The sequence below is a fragment of the Aulonocara sp. 'chitande type north' Nkhata Bay genome, linkage group LG10, assembly GCF_057382095.1.
Source record: "Aulonocara sp. 'chitande type north' Nkhata Bay isolate Kocher_YH1m ecotype deep benthic linkage group LG10, A_spYH_male_GT1.1, whole genome shotgun sequence".
In the NCBI taxonomy this organism is placed as follows: Eukaryota; Metazoa; Chordata; class Actinopteri; order Cichliformes; family Cichlidae; genus Aulonocara; species Aulonocara sp. 'chitande type north' Nkhata Bay.
Genome location: NC_141353.1, coordinates 6,932,736 through 6,954,502, shown reverse-complemented (window position 1 = coordinate 6,954,502; position 21,767 = coordinate 6,932,736). Strand labels below are relative to the sequence as shown.

The 21,767-nt window shown below is 40.7% G+C and overlaps 1 protein-coding gene and 1 long non-coding RNA gene across 2 annotated transcripts; one reads left to right on the top strand and one right to left on the bottom strand.

Annotated features, from left to right (window-relative positions):
* The first annotated feature begins 664 nt into the window (after positions 1-664).
* On the top strand, positions 665-7,219 carry LOC147320103 (uncharacterized). Its single transcript, XM_086307404.1, has 4 exons — positions 665-740; positions 1,740-1,824; positions 6,581-6,714; positions 6,872-7,219. Exons 1-4 carry the CDS (start codon positions 727-729, stop codon positions 6,975-6,977), a joined length of 339 nt encoding a protein of 112 aa, XP_086163530.1. The 5' UTR covers positions 665-726; the 3' UTR covers positions 6,978-7,219.
* Positions 7,220-19,941: 12,722 nt separating this feature from the next.
* On the bottom strand, positions 19,942-21,193 carry LOC147320102 (uncharacterized). The gene is made up of 3 exons (XR_015131141.1): positions 21,020-21,193; positions 20,282-20,336; positions 19,942-20,111 (listed from the first exon to the last, which is right to left on the bottom strand). It is a non-coding gene; the product is annotated as an uncharacterized LOC147320102 (long non-coding RNA).
* Between the last annotated feature and the right edge of the window lie 574 nt (positions 21,194-21,767).

Below are 21,767 nucleotides of genomic sequence, written 5' to 3'. Positions count from 1 at the left end.
AAAGTGCAAGAAACTGCAAATATCTTCAAATCTTTGAATTGACATAGTGGCCTTGTGCAATGGGTTATGCAGAGAACTCTCAAAAAACACAGACTGGTACATCCCAGTTCTTCTCACTTCCTGCAAGAATGGCCAATCAAATGAAGTCCATTAGCTTATGTTTGATTACATTTTTCCACTCTTTTCCCCTGTCTGTGGCTACTCTTTGTGCCTGCATGTCAGCACCTCTTCTATTAGGCTACGTTCACATTGCAGGCGAAAGCGCATCAAATCCGACTGTTTTGACCCTATGTGACCCATATCCGATCATGGTAGGACAGTGTGAACGGCACAAATCCGATCTGAGTCACTTTCGTATTTGGTACTGAATCGCAGGCACATGCAGAGCGGGGGGCTGGAGGGGCTTGAGCACCCGCCCCTTTCCTGATGGGTGCCCAAAGTGCCCTTTTGTTGAGGAAACTTTTAAAAAATGTTTAATTTTTTTTTATGTGTGCGTGCGTGCGGAGTCCTGTCTGTGCCCCTCAACAATAATATATACTATAATCACAATTTTGCTAAATAAAAGGCTCTGGCTTGCATCAGTCACATGATCACATTTAACCAATGATCGCCCTTGACGGCAGAACGCGCTGGTTATGAGACGGGAAAGAGCTCACAAAAAGCACGCGCATTTTTTGCGGTCCAGAGCCGTAGGAGAAACACAAGTTAACTCAGAGATACAGACTGATGCGACAAAACCAGTAAGTAGGTGTACAGCGTACACTGTAGTGTGTAGCACACAGGAGTATTAGCTTATTACGTACACGTTGGTAAGCTGTCTTGTGGCAACTGACGAACTGAAACAAACGAGCGTGCTGTGTGTGCAACAGCGCGACAAACATTACCTGTCCTTTTATTAACTGCACAAGTAGTGCTGGTCACAGCTGCTGGCTACCTGTGTAAGGCTGTCATGGGTCTGTAGCTCTGTCAGCGTTTTAGGGAACATATTTAGTTTTAAAGTAAGTTACAGAGCTTTTCCTGTCTTTCTGGAGGGATTATATTTCACTAAAAACGATCTAATATGCATGTCCACATAATTATGCATTATTATAATATTTTAAAAAACACACGCTGTATTTTAAAGAACATACATTAAGAAGCAGATTATATTAGATTTATATTTTAAATAAGACAAAATTTGGATTTTACAGCAGTGAAATTATTGTATGTCTACAGTTTAAAAATGTAATAAGCTTTGCCCCTGCACAGAGTGGATAGTGAAACAAATGGAATCATCATAATGACATTATTTCATATTTATTACTTCCCCCTCCTCTTTGCTTTATTATTGTAGCTCTAGTAATAAATAATAATGTAAAGATTCTGGATCAGCACCATGATGCCCACAGTATATACAGTATTCTGAAGAAGGTCTAAAACGTCACTGTGTGTGCGTGCATGTGTGTGTTTTATTTAGATGGATTTTTAAAAAAAATACTCATGATATAACATTGTCCAGACATGGCTGGTAAGGACATGAGGAGGAAACAGTAGAGCTATGTGAGGCTACTAAAGGCAGTGCTATAACATTTTTCTCTCATCATTTTATTATAGATTAAGTGCAAGAGTTGTTAGGTGTGGATAATTTTTTGTTGCCTTATGGTTCCAAGCGCTGTCACCAATCTTTGCATTTTGTTATTATCTCATGACACTTGTTTAATCAGCTACCATCTCTCCTATGGACTCTTTAATGTCTACAGTCTCAGATCAGCACAGCCCTGCCCTCCAGCACTATCAGCAGCAGGAGCAGCAGAAACCCCTCAACAGCAACATTGTACCCATCAGGTAAAACATCGGCTACGTTTGCTTTGCCTTGTTGCCCATATTAGATTCTTGATGACTGTGTGTTGTTGTTATTCAGCCTGGTTCAATGCGCCCCTTTTTAACTTTGAGCACCCGCCCCTTTAAACCTCTCTGCACGGCCCTGCTGAATCGGATACATATCTGATGTTTCAGAAAGTGACTGCTGTTTGAATGGTCATGTCGCATTAAATCCGTCTTTTATGTCACTGACACAAGACAGAAGCCAATTATCAGCGCCTGATAAGACATCGTGAATGCTTCCTGGGCATCCCTTGTAGATGTTAGTGAAGACAACGTTGGAGAAACGTGAACATTTTATTTGTACTGTATAATCTGCAGATTCTGACAGAAATCTGCAACTATCCTTTGAAGCACCGCTCCTCTCTCAAACATCAATAAGGATAATTATTAGACCGTATGTAAATAACAAAAGCAAAATTGGGAAACGTAAAGTCGGAAACAAATCTTTATATTAATCTCCAGTGTTGGGGAGTAACAGAATACATGTACTGCCGTTACGTATTTAAAATACAAAATATGAGTAACTGTATTCCATTACAGTTACCGTTTAAAAGGGTGGTATTCAGAATACAGTTACTTTGTTGAAATAAATGGATTACACTGTGGTACTTTCCTGTTTCATATTGTCGCGGGTCAGGGCTGTTTGGGTTTTGTTTGACAGCTATGTTCTGTTGTTCCAGGCGGCAGCGTTACGGTTGCCATGGTTACAGGGCGACGCTCTCTCTGCGACTGTGTGTTTCCTGGGTGAGAGAGCGCCTTTTCGTTGTTGTTGTTGTTGTTGTTGTTGTTGTGCTAAGCTAACAGGCAGAATGCTACAAGCATAGCTCTAAAGAATGTAGCATCATGGGCAGTGTAGTCCGTGTTGCAGGGAGAATGGACTGCCATACACGTTATGGGTCTGTGAGCGCGAGGAGGGAGAAAAAGGCGAGTGGAAAGGTACGAGTTGTCATCGAGGAAAAACGGGAGCTGGAAGCATGTAAATATAATAATAATTATATTTACAGCCTATGGGTGGCTGTAGCTCAGGTGGGAGAGCAGGTCAGCCACTAATCAGAACGTCGGTGGTTCGATCCCAGGCTGCCTCCTGGCTGCATGCCAAATATCCTTGGGCAAGATACTAACCCCGTGTTTGCTTACTGGTGGTGGTCAGAGGGCCCGGTGGCGCCAGTGTCCGGCAGCCTCTCCTCTGTCAGTGCGCCCCAGGGCAGCTGTGGCTACCATAGCTTGCCGTCGCCAGTGTGTGAATGTGTGTGTGAATGGGTGTGTGAATGGGTGAATGACTGAATGTAGTGTGAAGCGCTTTGGGGTCCTTAGGGACTAGAAAAGCGCTATACAAATGCAGGCCATTTACCATTTATAACCACTGAAGCCAAGAAGAGAGCCTGACGAGCCCAGTTGTAAGTAAGTTCGTGTTTTCCTCCGAAAACAATACGTTCCGTTGAGTTGAGCGTTGAGCGTTCCTTTCAACGCCTCTCTCTGTCTCTCGCAAGAAAAGTTGACCCACACAACAAAGTAAAGCTATTTTTCGGCTACGAGCCGACAGGGACCCCGCCGTATTAGTCAGAGGTCCCTTTACTACAGTTCGGAGTCGCGGACCTTCAGTAATAGTAATAAATCACACAGCAATAGTACATTCACGTTGTTGTAAAAAGCATGATAATATATTAAGTAATCCAAAGTATTCAGAATACGTTACTGTCATTGAGTAACGTAACGGAATACGTTACAGAATACATTTTGGGGCATGTATTCTGTATTCTGTAATGGAATACATTTTAAAAGTAACCTTCCCAACACTGTTAATCTCAGACATTCACCGTCAACTTAACTCTTTAGGAGCTCCTGACTCTGAAGTAGACTTCCTGGTTCCCCCACTGTCGTCCTGTCAGTGATTTTCAAGCTTTACTCTTCTCTCCATAACTGACGTATCTAATCTCATTAAAAAATCTAAGTCATCCACCTGTCAACTTGACCCTCTCCCTACTGTGTTAGTTAAAGCCTGTCTTCCCTCGTTAGCACCTCTCATAACCAATATTATTCATTCCTCCCTGAACACTGGAATTGTTCCTGAAGCACTGAAAACGGCTTCTGTTATCCCAATTCTCAAAAAGCCTGGTGCAGACCCCAATAACTTTAATAATCTTCGCCCTATATCAAATCTCCCCTTTATTTCAAAAATTCTTGAAAAAGTTGTCGCCGCCCAGCTTCATTTACATCTCAATGACCATAATCTCTATGAACAATTTCAATCTGGTTTCCGCCCCAATCATAGCACAGAAACTGCTCTGTTAAGAATTACCAATGACCTTCTGATGGCAGCTGATTCTGGTCTCCTATCCATTCTCATCCTTCTTGATCTTAGTGCGGCGTTTGATACCATTTCTCACAATATTCTCCTGAACCGGTTAGCTTCCATTGGTATTAGTCACACCCCCCTTGCCTGGTTTACCTCCTATCTCTCAGACTGCACTCAGTTTATCCAACTTAAATCCCATTCTTCAACTCTATCCTGTTTCTGCTGGTGTGCCCCAGGGTTCAGTATTGGGGCCTCTTCTATTCATTATTTATATGCTTCCTCTTGGTTATATATTCTGAAAATATAATATAAATTTTCACTGTTATGCCGATGACACCCAGCTCTACCTTTCTTCATCCTTCCCACCTACTTCCCTCTCAGACTGTCTTATTGAGATTAGATCCTGGTTCTCCTCCAATTTCCTCAAACTTAACAGTAATAAAACTGAAGTTTTACTTGTTGGTACACCATCTATCTTAACCAAATCCCACAGTTTTTCCATTAACATTGAAAATTCTCCCACCCTTCCCTCCCCTCAGGTTAAGAGTTTGGGTGTCACACTTGATAATACTCTTTCATTCCAGTCTCACATTAATTACATAACCTGGTCTGCTTACTTCCATTTACGTAATATTAACCGACTCCACCCCTTCCTTACTCCCCATGCTGCCGTCATCCTTGTCCATAGTCTTATTACATCCCGTATTGATTACTGTAATTCCCTCCTATTTGGTCTCCCTAAAAGGTCCCTTCATAAACTCCTTCTTCAAAATTCTGCAGCTTGGATTATAACCCGTACTCCGTTAAGTGCTCATATTACCCCAGTTCTTCAGCAGCTTCACTGGTTGCCCATCGAAGCCAGGATAAATTTTAAAATCTTACTTCTTACATACAAGTGTATCCATAAATCTGCTCCTTCATATTTGTGTGACCTGCTCCATATCACCACTGTTTCTCGCCCTCTCAGGTCATCATCTGCTATTCATCTTACTGTTCCGTCCTCACACCTTATTACTATGGGGAACAGAGCTTTCAGTCGCTCTGCTCCCCGGCTCTGGAACTCTCTTCCTCCTGCACTAAGAAATATTGACTCCCTCTCCGTATTTAAGACACAGCTCAAAACACATCTGTTTAAACTGGCTTATTCACTTTAATGCTGATTTTATCTGTTGTCATGCTCCGTTTTGTAATTTTAACTTATTTTATTTATTTTATGACTACTGTTCCTTTTATTAATTGTGTTTTTTGTAAGGTGACCTTAGGTTTCTGAAAGGTACCCTAAAATAAAATGTATTATTATTATTATTATTATTATTATTATTATTAAGGGCCGTCAGTCAAACAATACTGTCTGTAGGGCTGCCACGATTAATTGACTACAGCAACTATCAAAATCGTCGATGACTGATTTAATAGTCGACGCGTCATTTGAAGCTTTGTAAGATCACAAAAGACGCAGTAATAAGTAGTAGGATTTAAGAGTGTAATAACGGACTGAAACAGAAGATGGCAGCACTGCATGTACAAGGATGCCAGCTGCCGTTAAACCCCGAAGAAGAAGAAGTAGCTCTGTCCCAGAATTCATAGCGCAGCCCAGCTCAGTTTCCAACAATGGTGGCAGCTAGTTAGTGTTAATATTACTCTTATTATTCTTTCTGGGTTACAAAATAAACATTTAACATATGTTCAGGCGAGAATGTAGCTGTGTAAACCTCAAATATCTGCTCAGTTGATCAAGACGCCACATATTTTCAAAAGCGCTCTGACGTTTTCGGAGACGTCTGTTACCCACTAGCACGGTAGCTAGCCGGGGGCAAGGCTCACTAGAGCCCGTGAGAACACCGGACTCCCGGCAAATCGTCTTTCCGTCTTTCGCTACTCAGGTTACTCAGGTCACATTTTATTTGTAGTGTGAACGAGCAGACAAAAAAAATCAGATTTGATCAAAAAATCTGAATTGAGCATTAAGACCTGCAGTGTGAATGTAGCCTTATATTATCAGACATGAACATCTTCCATGCATCTACTGGGGAGACAGTACTACAGGGAGTGCAGAATTATTAGGCAAATGAGTATTTTGTCCACATCATCCTCTTCATGCATGTTGTCTTACTCCAAGCTGTACAGTCTCGAAAGCCTACTACCAATTAAGCATATTAGGTGATGTGCATCTCTGTAATGAGAAGGGGTGTGGTCTAATGACATCAACACCCAATAGGGCTTTGGAGCGTGATGTCACGGGGGTGGGCGTGGAAAGGATTTTGGCCCAATCCGCCATTTTGGGGGTCTAGCGCAAGTGAAAAGGGAGCGAAGTCACACACAACAGCCATGGTTCGTATTTGCTGCAATGTTCGATCACACGACCGGCAAGAGAATAAGGTTGAAAATGGTTTATCTTTTCATTCTTTCCCAACCTGGAAGCAACATGAGGCAGCTCGTGTATCGGATGTTACCAAACGAAGGCGTCTAGCCTGGATAGCAGCTGTGAGACGAGCTGATGTGCAGTTCGCTTCCATCTCCAAATATCTGTTGGTGCTCCAGACATTTTCATTCCGGTAAGTTTTAAATATGTTCATATCACTCTTTATAGCCTATTAGTTTTATTTTCTATGCGCTCTGAGGTCATAGCAAATTAGAACAAACATCCTACTGAGTGATTTTGCAGAACTACCTTCTATTTATAGAGTTGCTAATTATTTGGCATTATTGCAGCAAACCAGCCTATGAAATGGATGACATCGTGACTGGGTTCCAGTGCTACACAAGGGACCTGCTTCAAACATACCACCATGCCAATCAGATTACTTCTTCCATGTGAGGGTGAAGAGGTGACCCTCCTGGATAAGATGGTGAAGGTTTGCTGCGTTTTGGTGAACAGTGTGATAATAAAACCAGGGGAGAATGAAACTTGCTCCTGTTAAATATTCTTAAGTATTGTGCTGTTAAAATTGCTGTATTTTTTCAAAAGATACAGTAAATAATGTTAGTAGTGGGTGATATCATGTAAACACTCATGATTTTGTGTAAACATTTTGTCATTTGTAAACTATAAATGACATGGATTCTACATTGTAACTGATGTGATGTTCTTTAAGGTGGTTTTAATAAAAAAAAAAAGAGGCAAAAATTTGTTTGTTTCTTTATTCAACTTTTGAACAGTGGTACTCAGTCAGTATATATTCAGTAAATGCAAATTATTTACACGGCAGTGCACTACAGGCATAAATCTAGACCCCTAGATAAAACATTATGGGTCATTCCCACAACCCACAGCTTTACTGTGTTCCAGCAAAGTATCCAATAGCAGTGACAACTCCTCCAAAGTAGCAGGTGGGATTTTTCTGTTTTGAGGACGGCTCCTTTTACCTGTCAATACGGATGGTCTGTTTATATTTTGATCAAGAGCCTTTTTTTTGGGCAGCTGAAGAGGAGAAGTCTATCTTATGGCCAACCTCTGGCTGTATCTTGGTCATATTACCCAGCAAAACCCAGTATGCAGGTTCATCTGTAACTGCCCTTGTGCCACGGATCAACACTGTTGCTTCTACATTAAACAGAAGAGCAGCAACATGGCTGCAGGTCTCTGCGACTCCGGCTATACAGGTGCAGTGGGCTGCTTCAACCTTCCCTGTGATGCTCACAGTGACCCATGGCTGCAATGCTGGTTCAGTCAGTCTTTGAGAGTGCAGTACCTGAAACACACACAGACAAAGTTCATTTAAAGACAAGAACTATGAGCCAAGGCCGACATAAATGTGTTTTATCTACTTTATCATAAATGTAACAAAGTGTTTAGAAAGTTAGCACATACATGTAATTTTTGATTTTTTTATGTATCCATCTATAGAACGCTGCATGTTATATTCTAAATCTGCCTGTTCTCTGTCAGAAACCTGCCTGCAGAAAAATGAACCTAAAGTATGTAATGCAAGGATGTAATCACTTTCAAGATGGAGAAAGCATAAAGTGACAATTATGAATCACTTAATATGATAAGGAGATTCTGCAGGTCATTAATCAATGTATAAAACTAAAATAAAATGTATTTTTAGTGACACAGGATACAAACATGGAAGCAAGATGTATAATTAGGATTATTTATAATAAATATGAATAAATTAGTGCAATTTCTTTAACCATAAAGAATAACAATCCTTCAGGACAATGTCACATCAATGCACTGAACTCATTATGTTATCCACCTAACAGCCTCCACATGTTCTCACTGTAATTTCCCCCTCATGAATGAATTTATGCTGCACTAATCTGAATGTTTGCAGGGAAATCAAACGCATTTCACACGCAGTACTCAAGCTGACTTACCTTTGTTTGAATGACGACTTGTACGCGCTGACTCCACAGACAAGGTCAGGCTATGTCAATAGCGGTTGGTCTTCAGGGTTTCTACTCCACGGCCGTATTTCATACGGGTCCACATTTCCAATGCACGCTATTTTCTGCAAGTACCACTGCTTTGCCTCTGGACGCAATCGGTCTCTATACAGTTCATTCTCTTTTGAGCTGCTTTTAAGCATCTTTCTTGTAGTCATCATTCCAACACAGTGTGTTTGTTTTGATTCGTAGACCCCGAAAATGGCGCTGCGCTCCCATAATGCATTGCGGCGTGACGTCAACTCCAAAGCCCTATATCAGGTGTGCATAATTATTAGGCAACGTTCTTTCCTTTGGCAAAATGGGTCAAAAGAAGGACTTGACAGGCTCAGAAAAGTCAAAAATAGTGAGATATCTTGCAGAGGGATGCAGCAGTCTCAAAATTGCAAAGCTTCTGAAGCGTGATCATCGAACAATCAAGCGTTTCATTCAAAATAGTCAACAGGGTCGCATGAAGCGTGTGGAAAAACCAAGGCGCAAAATAACTGCCCATGAACTGAGAAAAGTCAAGCGTGCAGCTGCCAAGATGCCACTTGCAACCAGTTTGGCCATATTTCAGAGCTGCAACATCACTGGAATGCCCAAAAGCACAAGGTGTGCAATACTCAGAGACATGGCCAAGACGACCACCACTGAACAAGACACACAAGCTGAAACGTCAAGACTGGGCCAAGAAATATCTCAAGACTGGTTTTTCTAAGGTTTTATGGACTGATGAAATGAGAGTGAGTCTTGATGGGCCAGATGGATGGGCCCGTGGCTGGATTGGTAAAGGGCAGAGAGCTCCAGTCCGACTCAGACACCAGCAAGGTGGAGGTGGAGTACTGGTTTGGGCTGGTATCATCAAAGATGAGCTTGTGGGGCCTTTTTGGGTTGAGGATGGAGTCAAGCTCAACTCCCAGTCCTACTGCCAGTTTCTGGAAGACACCTTCTTCAAGCAGTGGTACAGGAAGAAGTCTGCATCCTTCAAGAAAAACATGATTTTCATGCAGGACAATGCTCCATCACACGCGTCCAAGTACTCCACAGCGTGGCTGGCAAGAAAGGGTATAAAAGAAGAAAAACTAATGACATGGCCACCTTGTTCACCTGACCTGAACCCCATTGAGAACCTGTGGTCCATCATCAAATGTGAGATTTACAAGGAGGGAAAACAGTACACCTCTCTGAACAGTGTCTGGGAGGCTGTGGTTGCTGCTGCACTCAATGTTGATGGTGAACAGATCAAAACACTGACAGAATCCATGGATGGCAGGCTTTTGAGTGTCCTTGCAAAGAGAGGTGGCTATATTGGTATCACTGATTAGTTTTGTGTTTTGTTTTTGAATGTCAGAAATGTATATTTGTGAATGTGGAGATGTTATATTGGTTTCACTGGTAAAAATAAATAATTGAAATGGGTATATATTTGTTTTTTGTTAAGTTGCCTAATAATTATGCACAGTAATAGTCACCTGCACACACAGATGTCCCCCTAAAATAGCTAAAACTAAAAACTATTTCCAAAAACATTCAGCTTTGATATTAATGAGTTTTTTGGGCTCATTGAGAACATGGTTGTTGTTCAATAATAAAATTATTCCTCAAAAATACAACTTGCCTAATAATTCTGCACTCCCTGTAAACCCAGGTGCAAGCCCTGGCCGATTATTCAGAATATTGTGGCTAGAGCAGTAAGAGGGGCTCATTCTGTTAGACACAATATCCATTTCCTCTTCAGAGGACTCATCAGAGGACGCCTCTGTATCTGACTGGCTTTGTTCAGCGGGGGGGGGGGGGGGGGGGGGACAATAGTCTGGGTCCTCTATATCTGAGATGTCACATTCTGAGTCAATGCCTCCGATGGGCTCTTCTTCCCATCCGTCCTGAATCATTTGTAGGGCAAGGTCCACAGGGATCCTAGCTGGCCTCATAACAGCCATGATACTATAGACTCTATAGTATAGAGTCTATAGTATAGACTATTAAGAAGAAGAAGAAAAAAACATCAGAAAGAATTCCTGATCCATCACAAGTGTAAGTCAGAGTTGCTAAGAATGAAAGTTTCATAGAAGGCTCCATAGGACCTGTTTGGGGTCATTTCTGACCCCACTTGTGGAAGAGTGGGGTAGTGATACAAAAACTGCATTTTTTTTTAATTAATGAAAAAATAAATAAAAATGCAAACGACCTCATGTTACAAACATATTTTATGAGCAATACCTGGAATATGAATATATTACAACTTTTCATTTGAAAGATTTTGAAGCTAGAAAAACAACCTCACGTGTGCATCTAAGGGTTAAAACACATTTTTAAAACAAATATTACCCTATCACAAACCAAAAATAATTGGGACTTTAACAGAATTATATGGATCAAATTAGTGTTCAAGTGAAATAATTCTCGTTTCCGTAATTATAATGGTGGGTAGGAAGTAGAGCTGGGCGATAGAACGATAACGATATGTATTGCGATATAACTTTTTCTCGATAGAAAAATTTAACTATTGCAATAGACCTCGCTGCTCTTGTCCTCTTAAAAAAAAAAGAGAAAAAAAAGGACAGCCAATCCAAATTAAGTAGCGCAGAGCCGAACCAATCACAGCCGCAGCGTCACGTCACGTCACGAAATCTAGCTCCACCTGCTGCTTTGGCATGTTCATAGCAGCGTTTTCCTTCATTTCTGCCTTTATGTGTGGACGGGATTATTTTTTAAAACGAAAACGGAAAATCTCCGTTTTCAAAAATACCTGTGTACGTGTGGACGTAGCCTCAGTCTCTGACTGGAAGCGCTAATTCGTCATTCGGCTTTTGTCAGACTAAAGTAACTGTTAAAACTGTTTGAAAAGCTAAGCTATACAACAAGGAGAGATTGAGAATTTCCTTTTAGTTCTCAGTTTATTTGATATTGACAAAAGTTAGTCAGTTTTGTCTGTTCTTCTGTAAAACAAACTAAGATTTATTTTTAGAATTAATATTTTGTTTCTAAGTGGAATTGACAATTTAGTCTGTTTCATTTGTTCTATTTTGAAACTTAAACGCTTTAGCGGCTGCCTTTTGTGTAGTTTGCAATATTTGCCTTTATTTATCTGAAAAAGTCTCATGTTCCTTAAGTACATCTACCCTGTTGAACTTATTATGGGAAATAAATATTTAAATAAAAACAAGCTGCTGATTATTTCACATTTTACTTGTGAGCAACGGCACATTTAAATCTTACAAATATAGTTATTTGGCTTATATCGTGATAGATATCGTTATCGCCTGAAATGAAAAAAACATATCGTGATATGAAAAAATCTTATATCGCCCAGCTCTAGTAGGAAGCTATATTATGTAGAGCAGATTACTGTGCAGCAGAATACTGGCATAACAGGATTGTCTTTTTGTCACCTAACCTTAACACAACCTGTCCAATCCCAAATGGGATGGTTGAAATTGTACCTGGATTACGTTATATTTTTTTCAATCGGCCTTTTATTTTGAAAACCCTAAACAGGAATCATTAAATACAACCATATAATTTTATCTTATTCTATGCATTATAAGTTAAAAAGACAGACATGGAATTTTCTGTTTCATAAACTATTTACAGTAGCTTCTCTACCATTTCTTCTTTCATTTGGCAGTTTTACCGTGGAAAAAGACAGCTATTTCTCCTCTGCTGAACTTGACTCTCAGGCCACTATTATATTTATTTAGTCACATATAGTTTTTAAGTGGTGGAAACAAGCTGTTGTAGATTTTACTAATCTCCTTGGGCCCATTGTTCCATTGGAAGACTAAATTTAGGGTTAAGCATTTCTTGTTGGATAGTCGAAATCACATTTATTATACAAAGAAATTCATGGTCGACTCAATGACTACAAGGTGCACAGGTCCTGTGGTTGTTGGCTCCTGTGACAATTACAACTCTTCTGGTAAAGTTTAAGCAGAGGTGGATCGAGTATCCAAAAATTGTACTCAAGAGTAGCATTACTTTAAAATATTATTACTCAAGTAAAAGTGAAAAGTAGTCTTCAAAAATGTTACTCAAGTAAGAGTAAAAAAGTACTTAGTGAAAAGCCTACTCAAGTAGCGAGTAACTGTTTGAAATGTCTGATTTGTTTTATAAATAAATGCTATCAGACAAACAAAAATAAATAAATATACAAATTTTAGTATTTTCAACAGGAATATATGTAAAAATATCAACAATTTTTTTCCAGATTTCAGTTTTTCACAACATAAAGCTTTTTTCACCAATACCTACAGTAAATAATATAAACATATAAACAGTACAAACAATGAAAAGATATGCTGTAAACTTGCTCCAAATGGCACAGCAGCCTCAGAGAAAACATTAGAACGAGGCCACTTCAACATATGTACATACAAGGCAGCTCAGTTTAACATAAATTGTATGGGTTTGCATTTATTTCTGCATATTTAGGAAAAATGTGCCATTTCTTCACTCAGTGAAGTGATGGTTAAGCTTCAGCAGCAGTTTGCTCTCAAGGTTCTTGCTGTGAAGCTGTAACTGTTTAGCAGTGAACAGGAGTCCTGCATGACTGAGAAGTCCTTCACAAGCTTCAGATGCATGAAGAGCTGTATTGATTTTGATCAACAGCTTCTTGATGTGAGGAACGCCATGCAATAGATCCACACCTCCAGTGAATGGACATGAAAGGTACCTCTCCAGCTTCCCTGCTTCTGGCTTTCCTGACGCCATGGATCCATCATCTTAGTCGGTTAGGCTGCTGTTTGTGCTGGTCTCATTCAGCTCGGAGTCTAGGTGATGTCTGATGAAGTTGAGACCTGTGGAAAGATGTATGGTTTTTGAAAGAATTAGGTCTGGTGATTATATTGCTGTATACACTGCCAAGCTGCAGATGTTTGGCAAGAAGATTTGATCACACTGGAGATGTTTTTTACTAACTCTTGTAGAAAAACAAAATCTTGTCATTCATATCCCGCACAAACAGTTTGCAATGAATTCCAGATTAAGTTTAAAATAAGAATGCGTGCAGATGCGGAGGCCCTAGCGGACTGATCCCCAGCTGCCAAGACTGGCAATAGGGACAAGTTACTTTGAAAAAGTAATTAATTATAGTTACTAGTTACTTCTTCAAAAAAGTAACTGAGTTAGTAACTGAGTTACAAGATTATAAAAGTAATTAATTACTAGAAAAGTAACTATTGCATTACTTTAAATAAAAATGTTTAACCCGCTGGGGTCCAGGGTATAATTGGCCATTTTTAACTACTTTTGATGTTCCCTCTAAATTTCACCTTTAAAAACGATTTACTTTGCCTTGTTTGGTATCATCCTTTTCAGCACAACCTCACATTTCTGAATTTACAGTTGTGTTTTCATTTTGACATACTATATTAACACAATTGATCTAAAATCAGACAAAAAAACATAAAATCCGAGTAGAAAAAGTTATATTTTTTACTGTAACAACCACAAACATGTTTAATGAATCACATTTCATAACTTTAAATGCAAATATAAATTGTCAATTTTAAATGGTAAATGGCCTGCATTTGTACAGCGCTTTACTCAGTCCCTAAGGAGCCCAAAGCGCTTTACACTACATTCAGTCATTCACCCATTCACACACTGGCAATGGCAAGCTACGTCGTAGCCACAGTTGCCCTGACAGAGGCGAGGCTGCCGGACACTGGCGCCACCTGGTCCTCTGACCACCACCAGTAGGCAAACATGGGGTTAGTATCTTGCCCAAGGATATTTGGCATGCAGCCAGGAGGCAACCTGGGATCGAACCACCGATCTTCTGATTAGTGGCTGACCTGCTCTGCCACCTGAGCTACAGCCACCCTAAATTCATATGCACAAGTTTTGCAAACAACAACGTTATTTGCAGCCATTTACCTTTTACCTATTTTTTAAATAACCATTTCAAACCATTTACATAACAATCAGCTGTTCTGCATTCATTAAGATGCCACACAAATTATTTGAGCCACTCCAAAAATTTTGGTCCAGTATAAAGGAGAACATCACAAGCCTGATACCTGCAGGTCTGAAGGCAGCAGGTGTATCACTCCTCCTGTTTTCATTCAGAAGTTGCCTCATTGTTCTTCTGACACACAACACAAAACTATCCACAGTAGTTTCCACAGTAGTATCTACACCAGGGTTTTAATAGTTTTGCAATTTTCATTAGTTTTTATTTTTATTTAGTTTTGACTTCAGATTTTCAATTTTATATTAGTTTTAATTAGTTTTTACCAATTGTTTGCTAGTTTAGTTTAGTTTTTATTTTTTTGAAAATCATTAGTTTCAGTTTAGTTTTGATTAGTTTCAGTTATAGTTTTAGTTGTGTTTGCAATAATTAAGTGTAACAAAATCCCAGTTTCATCACATCAGTCATTCTCTTCTGCTTATCCTTGGGTATGTTGCTATTCCAGCTACCATACCCTGCACCCTGCACAGGTCGCCTGTCTGTCGCAGGGCTAACACGCAGAGACAGACAACTCACATTCCCACCTATGGGTTCTTTAAATAAATAAATAAAGGCAGATGAACAACCATTGATACCAGGCAACTATAAAATGTATATCTTGGCCCCAATGAGACTATTAACTCTTGCAGCACCGGGTGTTAAGGCAATTGACTCACACAGTTATGTAGATATCCCAGTCCTGTTGTCTCGGGATGCATCACGCTGCCTTGCCTGGTGTTAGCTTCGGTTTCTGGGGATGAGGGTTGAGTGTGCTCCCTTCTCAAGTTAAGCTAGGTTAGCCTTCTTGTGCGAGCTTTTCAAGCGCACTTTAAGGTTTGTGGGATTTTTTTCCCTTTAGAAATGTCCCTCATAATTTGTCTCTTTCCACTACACTTGCTTTATCCAAAACACAGTCATATTCAAAGTAATCCCAAATTGGACTCTGGCGCTTTCTCCCGACTTTTCCTGACATGATTCTGCGCGTGGACGGAGCAGCGACACAGACGACTCGACTAACGTGCTTGCCACCTGCTGGCATAATTAGACAGCAAGAAAAAAAAATCTGGAAACGAAACTTCTTTTTCACCCTTGACTATTGTATGACACGCACACATCAACGAAAACTAAACACATTTTTGCTATAAATTCAGTTGCCAATTCACTTGCTGTGCGGCAACAGTGCTAACCACCGTGCCACCGTGCTGCCCTAGTTTTCCTTTTTTTGTTTTTATTTTTATTTCCGTTAACGAAAATGTTTTTTCACTTCTAGTTTTCGTTATTTCGTTAGTTTTCGTTAACGATAATACACACACTAACTACACAAGACAACACATTAACTACACACTCCAAACACGCTAAATGTCACAAATTTCTCACATCTCAAAACTTGCTCTCTCTCTTTTCTGCTGTCTTTCTCTCTCTCTCTCTCTCTCTCTCTCTCTCTCTCTCTCCGTCACTCCTAAAACTTCTGACTCTTCCTAAACAACCAAATGTCATGTTGCCATATCATTTTTGATTAGTCGACACGGTGCATTTTTACACAAACACCACAGGCCTGTTTTTTGTTTTGTTTTATCATTTTTTGATCATAAGCAGAGAGTGCTTGCTAGTGCTATCCTTAGACAGTAAACGTGATGAAACTATTAACGAAAAAACACCACGTATATATTGTTTATCGTGACTCTGGTTTTACGTGGCCTATCAAGACAATTTGAAAACTGGTATATATCACCTTGTTGCTTTGTCACCTTGAAGTGGTTATGTGATTGGCTTACCGCGACTACTTTATTCTTCCCCAGTCAAACAGCAGCACTCATGCGATTGTTTTGCCCCCTTAGCTCCAGGTGTTGTGCCTAGTGATGTGTCGGTCGCGAACAAAATGGCTCTTAAGGTGTGTTCACACCGAACGCGATGGACGCGAACAAAACACCCCAAATTTGACGTGTGCACATTCGCGTCTCAACGAGTGTCCAAGAAAAATCCATAGCGCATTTTGACGCGCGTGAACTGGAAATGTGGGAGGAATGTGGGAGGAAGTTGTGCCAGACCGGTGTCTTTGCAAGATGGCAGCTGTCGAGCTAGCGCTTGTGTCATGGTCCTGGGCCGTGTTGGCCCAGTATTCTTAGTTCTCTTGTATTTTTGTATTCAGTTCCCTGTTTAGGTTCTGTTTCCCGAGTTGCCCTGTTATGTTGTTCCCTGTGTGCTTTCCCTTTGTGACTCTCACCCCCTGTGTGCCCCTCTATGTATTCATGAGCCCTTGTCCCCTTTCGTGTTTTATTCCATGTTTTCCCCAGCCTGTTATGTCTGTGTTCTCCCCGTGCTCTCTCCTCCTGTCTGAACCTCTGTGTACTTCCTGTTTGACTCTGCCCGTCTCCCGTCAGTGTTATGTTCACCCCGCCCTGTCTCGTTAGGGTTATCTGTGTCAGCTGTGTTCCCCGTGTGTTCCCACTTTCCTCGTTAACCCTCTGTGTATTTCTGTCTGCGTCTCCCTCTGTTCGGCGTCGCGTTCTCCCTCATGCTGTGTGTGGTTCTCCCCGTGTCTTCTGGTATATGTTACAATTAGCTTTTCCCAGTGTAGTTTAGTTTTGTATTGCTTTGGTATCACTGCTTTCGTTTGTCACCTGTCAGCAATAAAGCTGCATTTTGAGTTTATCCCCTGAGTCTGTGAGTTTGCATTTTGGGTCCTCATCCTGCCTGCCACACAGTGACCATGACAGCTTGAAGAGAGAGTCTCCCTTCTCTATGTACTGTGGAGAGCAGAGCAGCGGCGTAAAAGACGTCCTCGCTGTACCTGGGTCCATCAGGTCCTCCATAGGCGTGAGCAGTTTGGTGAGTTTCACCACTTGCTCCAGGAGCTGCGCCTGGATGACGGCGGATTCCAGCGCTATCACCGATGTTCACTTGGCCAGTTTGAGGACCTGCTTTCCCGCGTTGGTCCCAGAATCGCCCGCCTAGACACCAATTACAAGCGCTCAATCCCACCTGCAGAGCGCCTGTCCATCTGCCTGAGGTTAGTAAAAGTGTTTAATATGGTAGTCCTTTATTGATACCTGTGCTAATATATGCTAAACTATCGTTTATACACTGCTAACATGGATGTGCTATGCTAACAGTGAATGCTCTTGGTGTTTACTGATAGCAAACTGTGGTACGGAGACTACTGTTTATAATATTTCTAGTGATACTCAGAAGGTCTCATCAAGTCCCGATTTAATTCAATTTATGCTGTTATCTAGGGATGGGTATCGTTTAGGTTTTATCCGATGTGCCAAATCGGTACTTTTGAAACGGTGCCGGTGCTCAAACGGTGCTCAAACCGGTGCTTAAAGAATGGAGAACACAAAATTGGTCCAAAAACCTCTCATGTTCAGCTGTTTTTTGTAAAAAGATAACAATGTTAGCCTTTTCTGCAGCTATGGGGCATATATGGTATCACTCTTGGCTGGAAGCAGTGCTTAAACAATGGAAAAAACACAAACTTTGTCCAAAACCTCTCATGTTTAACTGTTTTCCACTTTTTCTTTGGTCATTTTAGCCTTTTTGGCCAGGGTGAAGGGAGTATCTGCCATCAAACAAGAGGACAGCCGCATGTAGCTATGATGTTTGCTAGTTCACCTTACATGCATTAATGTAATAACGTGGTTAGCCTACTCAACGTAAATTACACTCGAACAACATGAAGCTACTCACGCAGAGAAGAACGGCTGCTGCTGCCATCATCATCCTCATCATTTCTGCTACACTGGCAGGGCTAGGGGCCAGGACTCTCCTCTTCGTGTTTTTGGGGGATGTTGCATAACAGGCAACCCACCCGCAGTAGATGCGCTCGGTGTGAGGTCTCGCAGCAAGCTATCAAATACGGCGCATTTCTGGGCTTTTAAAAAAAACGCTATGCGTCGCCAGGTGTTTCATCGGATTTGAGGAGTTACCTCCTTTGACAGTATCACAGTATCAGCTTAAAGCACTTGTTGCAGGCTGCTGAGTTTGCATATTTTGCTGTGAAGTACAGCCAGACTTTTGACCGCTTCGCCTTGGACATTTTTAATCTGTAGCTCTGCTCTAAAAGAACATATGTACCTGGGCCCGCCTACTATCCTCGGAAACGTAAAACGATTGGCTAGAAGTGTATCACAGCTCAAGAAAAAAAAGCACCGAAATAAAGCACCGAAATGTGCGCTGCTTTTCGGTTTGGTTACTACCGTTTATGTCAGAACCGACACCGGTACCCATCCCTACTGTTATCAGTGTTTGCAATGATAGCATGGCTGTGGTGTCACATCAATGTATGCGCTCGGTGCTTGCTGATATCAAACTGTAGCATTAGGACCACTGAGTTAACCTTTGTAGTGATACTCACTCCTTTTTATTTAGACCTGGTTTAATTCTGGTATAGTTGAATATTTGTATATAATCCCTGCAGCTGTCAGACTCTATAGCAGGGGTCACCAGCCTTTATTAAAACAGAGTTAGATAAAACTGAACAGTTTGGTTCATCTTTAGTTACATGGTTCTATCTTGATAAGCTATGTCTTATCACAGATTAATTTTTCAAAAAGATTAATGATTTAAGCAAGGAAAGGGCTACATGTCAACATACAACTCTTTATTTCTATTAATGTCTTACTTCATTCCTACCTGATTGACATGTTTAGGAATTATGAGTGATTGGCACACTGTAGTTGTAAAAGTTGCTACCAATCAAATTATGATATGTTAAAGTTAAAACAAAACACAACTGTTTTAGATATTGTCCAGGTTCCTTGTCACCGGGGACTCCTTCAGGACCATCGCGTTCAGTTTCAGAGTCAGTGTGTCCATGGTGAGCCAGATCACCCCCCAAGTAACGACGGCCATCTGGGACTGTCTAGTGGAGACTTCATGGCTGTGCCTTCACCTGGAGACTGGCGGTCCATCACAGAGGGACTCCAGGAGCGCTGGAACTTCCCTCTGTGCTGTGCAGCTCTGGATGGGAAGCACGTCCAGACAAAGGCACCCCATATATCATATAGGAGACACACACATTGATATACACTAAATATTTATTTCATTTCTTTTTTGTGGTGCCCAAATTTATGCACCTGCTTAATTTTGCTTAAACAATTATTGCACACTTTTTGTAAATCCAGTAAACTTCTTTTCACTTCTCAAATATCACTGTGTGTCTCCTGTATGATATTTAACTGACATTTTTTTTTATTGTAACAACCAATGATTTATACAGGAAAATAATGGCTATTAACAATGTTGCCCAAACTTTTGCATCCCACTGTATTAGTATATTTTGTCATTAGTATAATATGAAATAAATTCTACATGTGTCAAGTCGTGTGCCAACATTTGCTGTGTAGTAGAACTGAGACATTAGTCATTATAAAAATTTATTTGAAATAATATTAAAATTCTCAAACAGAAAAACATTAAACATAAATATATAAAATATAAGAATTTACAGAGACAGGAATAAAAAGGACCAGCTGCTCTCCAGAGCAGGAACAAGGCTGAGGAGGAAATGCTCCATTGGAGACTGGTGTGAACGCTTCAGGGACACCAGGATGGCCAGCTCCAGCGCCGATGGACCGTCCTGGGACCCGTCCCTCATCTGCCTCGGAGCCGTCCTCCCCTGTGGGCCTGTAAAACAGCACAAAACACAAAGAAATTAGAAGGCTGCTACTAGATTTTAATTTCAACATTGAAAAAAACAAAAACAGGATATAATCAGATTGGTTGTAGATTTTTAGTAAAGGTGATCACAAGGCAATCCCACCGACTAAAAAGGTATCAGTGCTTGCTGTACATACCTGTGGGTGCAGGAGCTCAGGGACTGGGGATGCTCTGCTGCAGAATCAGTTGGTTCTATCAATACAGTATTAAATGTTAACAGGTTGAATATAATAATCACAGAGTAGACAGTGGTCCCTCCTTTATTGCAGCAGGGGTTCTCAGAATAACTAGCCCCTGGTCACGCACTTTATACACTGTTTTCCCCACACATATGAACATTGGTTACAGTTCTCACAATTGATTCTCAAAGTACAAACCTTTGTAGATTGCAAAACGTAAAAGTATTATTATGCCGCGTTTTGTCTTCATCTGCCTGCCACTTTCGTGCGCCTTTTTCCCTCGCGGTGCAGGTGTCTATTTCCGAATGAGGCTCATAGTTATGGGTGTTTTTGTGCTGTTTTTCCTATTGGATGTGATGGTTATCAAAACCAAGCATGATAAATTTGGCAAGCGCAGGAGACACGACACAAAGGAGATTTGTCAATCAGGCTGCAGAATGCAATGCTGTACTGTGCAAAAAAAAAAAGAAAAAAAGAAAATCAGCGAAAAAGCGAAGCAGTGACGGATGAACAGCGGGACCACTGTGTACTGTTTATTAATAAACAATAAAATATATTCCTAAATGACAACATGCATAAAAGCAGAACGGTATTTGCACGTCAGTGGGAAAATAGCAGGGGCTTGCTAGTTTTTGTGCGGCTTCCCCGGGTCAGCGAAAACTTTAGAGAAAACTTAAGAGAAATGAATGAACTTACCAGGTTGCCCGATCTCTTTACATATCTTCCTCCAAGCTCGGTCCTTTATATTCCTGTCTCAGTACAGAAAGCAGCTGGTGTCGTACGGCTCCGGGTTGTTTGCTACGGCATTGATTAGCCTTCCCTCCATTGAAGTATGAAGGGCTTTGGCTGGATCTGCCCCTTCACTCCTGTGAGCATGTGAGCCTTGTGCTTTAGCTGGGATGAGGGGGGAGGGGCGGTAGTTACACTCAGTAGCACAGGAACAGAGCGGGAGGGAGAGACAGACAGAGAAAGAGAGCCAGGGACAACAACGTCACATTAGAAAGGTATAGTAATCATCCACAACTATTTTCAGTTGCAGATGATAAAGGATTCAGAAAGTTTATTCATGCAGGTCCATATGACAGAGAATGTGCATGTTCTTTTTGTTTTCATATTTTAATGAATTGAAAAAGCTGAAAATTTAAATAGTTAAAAGTTGAAATGTGAATAGTTGGTTTTTGTATTATATGATTTATTTATTACATTTTATGTGGAGTGAATAAATAAAAGTATACTTACGGTGGCCCCTAGAGACAAAGTACGTACAAACTCCGAAGCACGTAAAAACTCAGAAGCACATAAAAACTCAAAACACGTACAAACGACAAAAAAAAGGGCTCCAGGATGCTAGACGTATGAGTGCTTGTGTATAAATACACAAACAATACACATATGTTTTCAATTGTGTAATTTAGCTCTGTTTTGGAAGAAATATTGCATATAT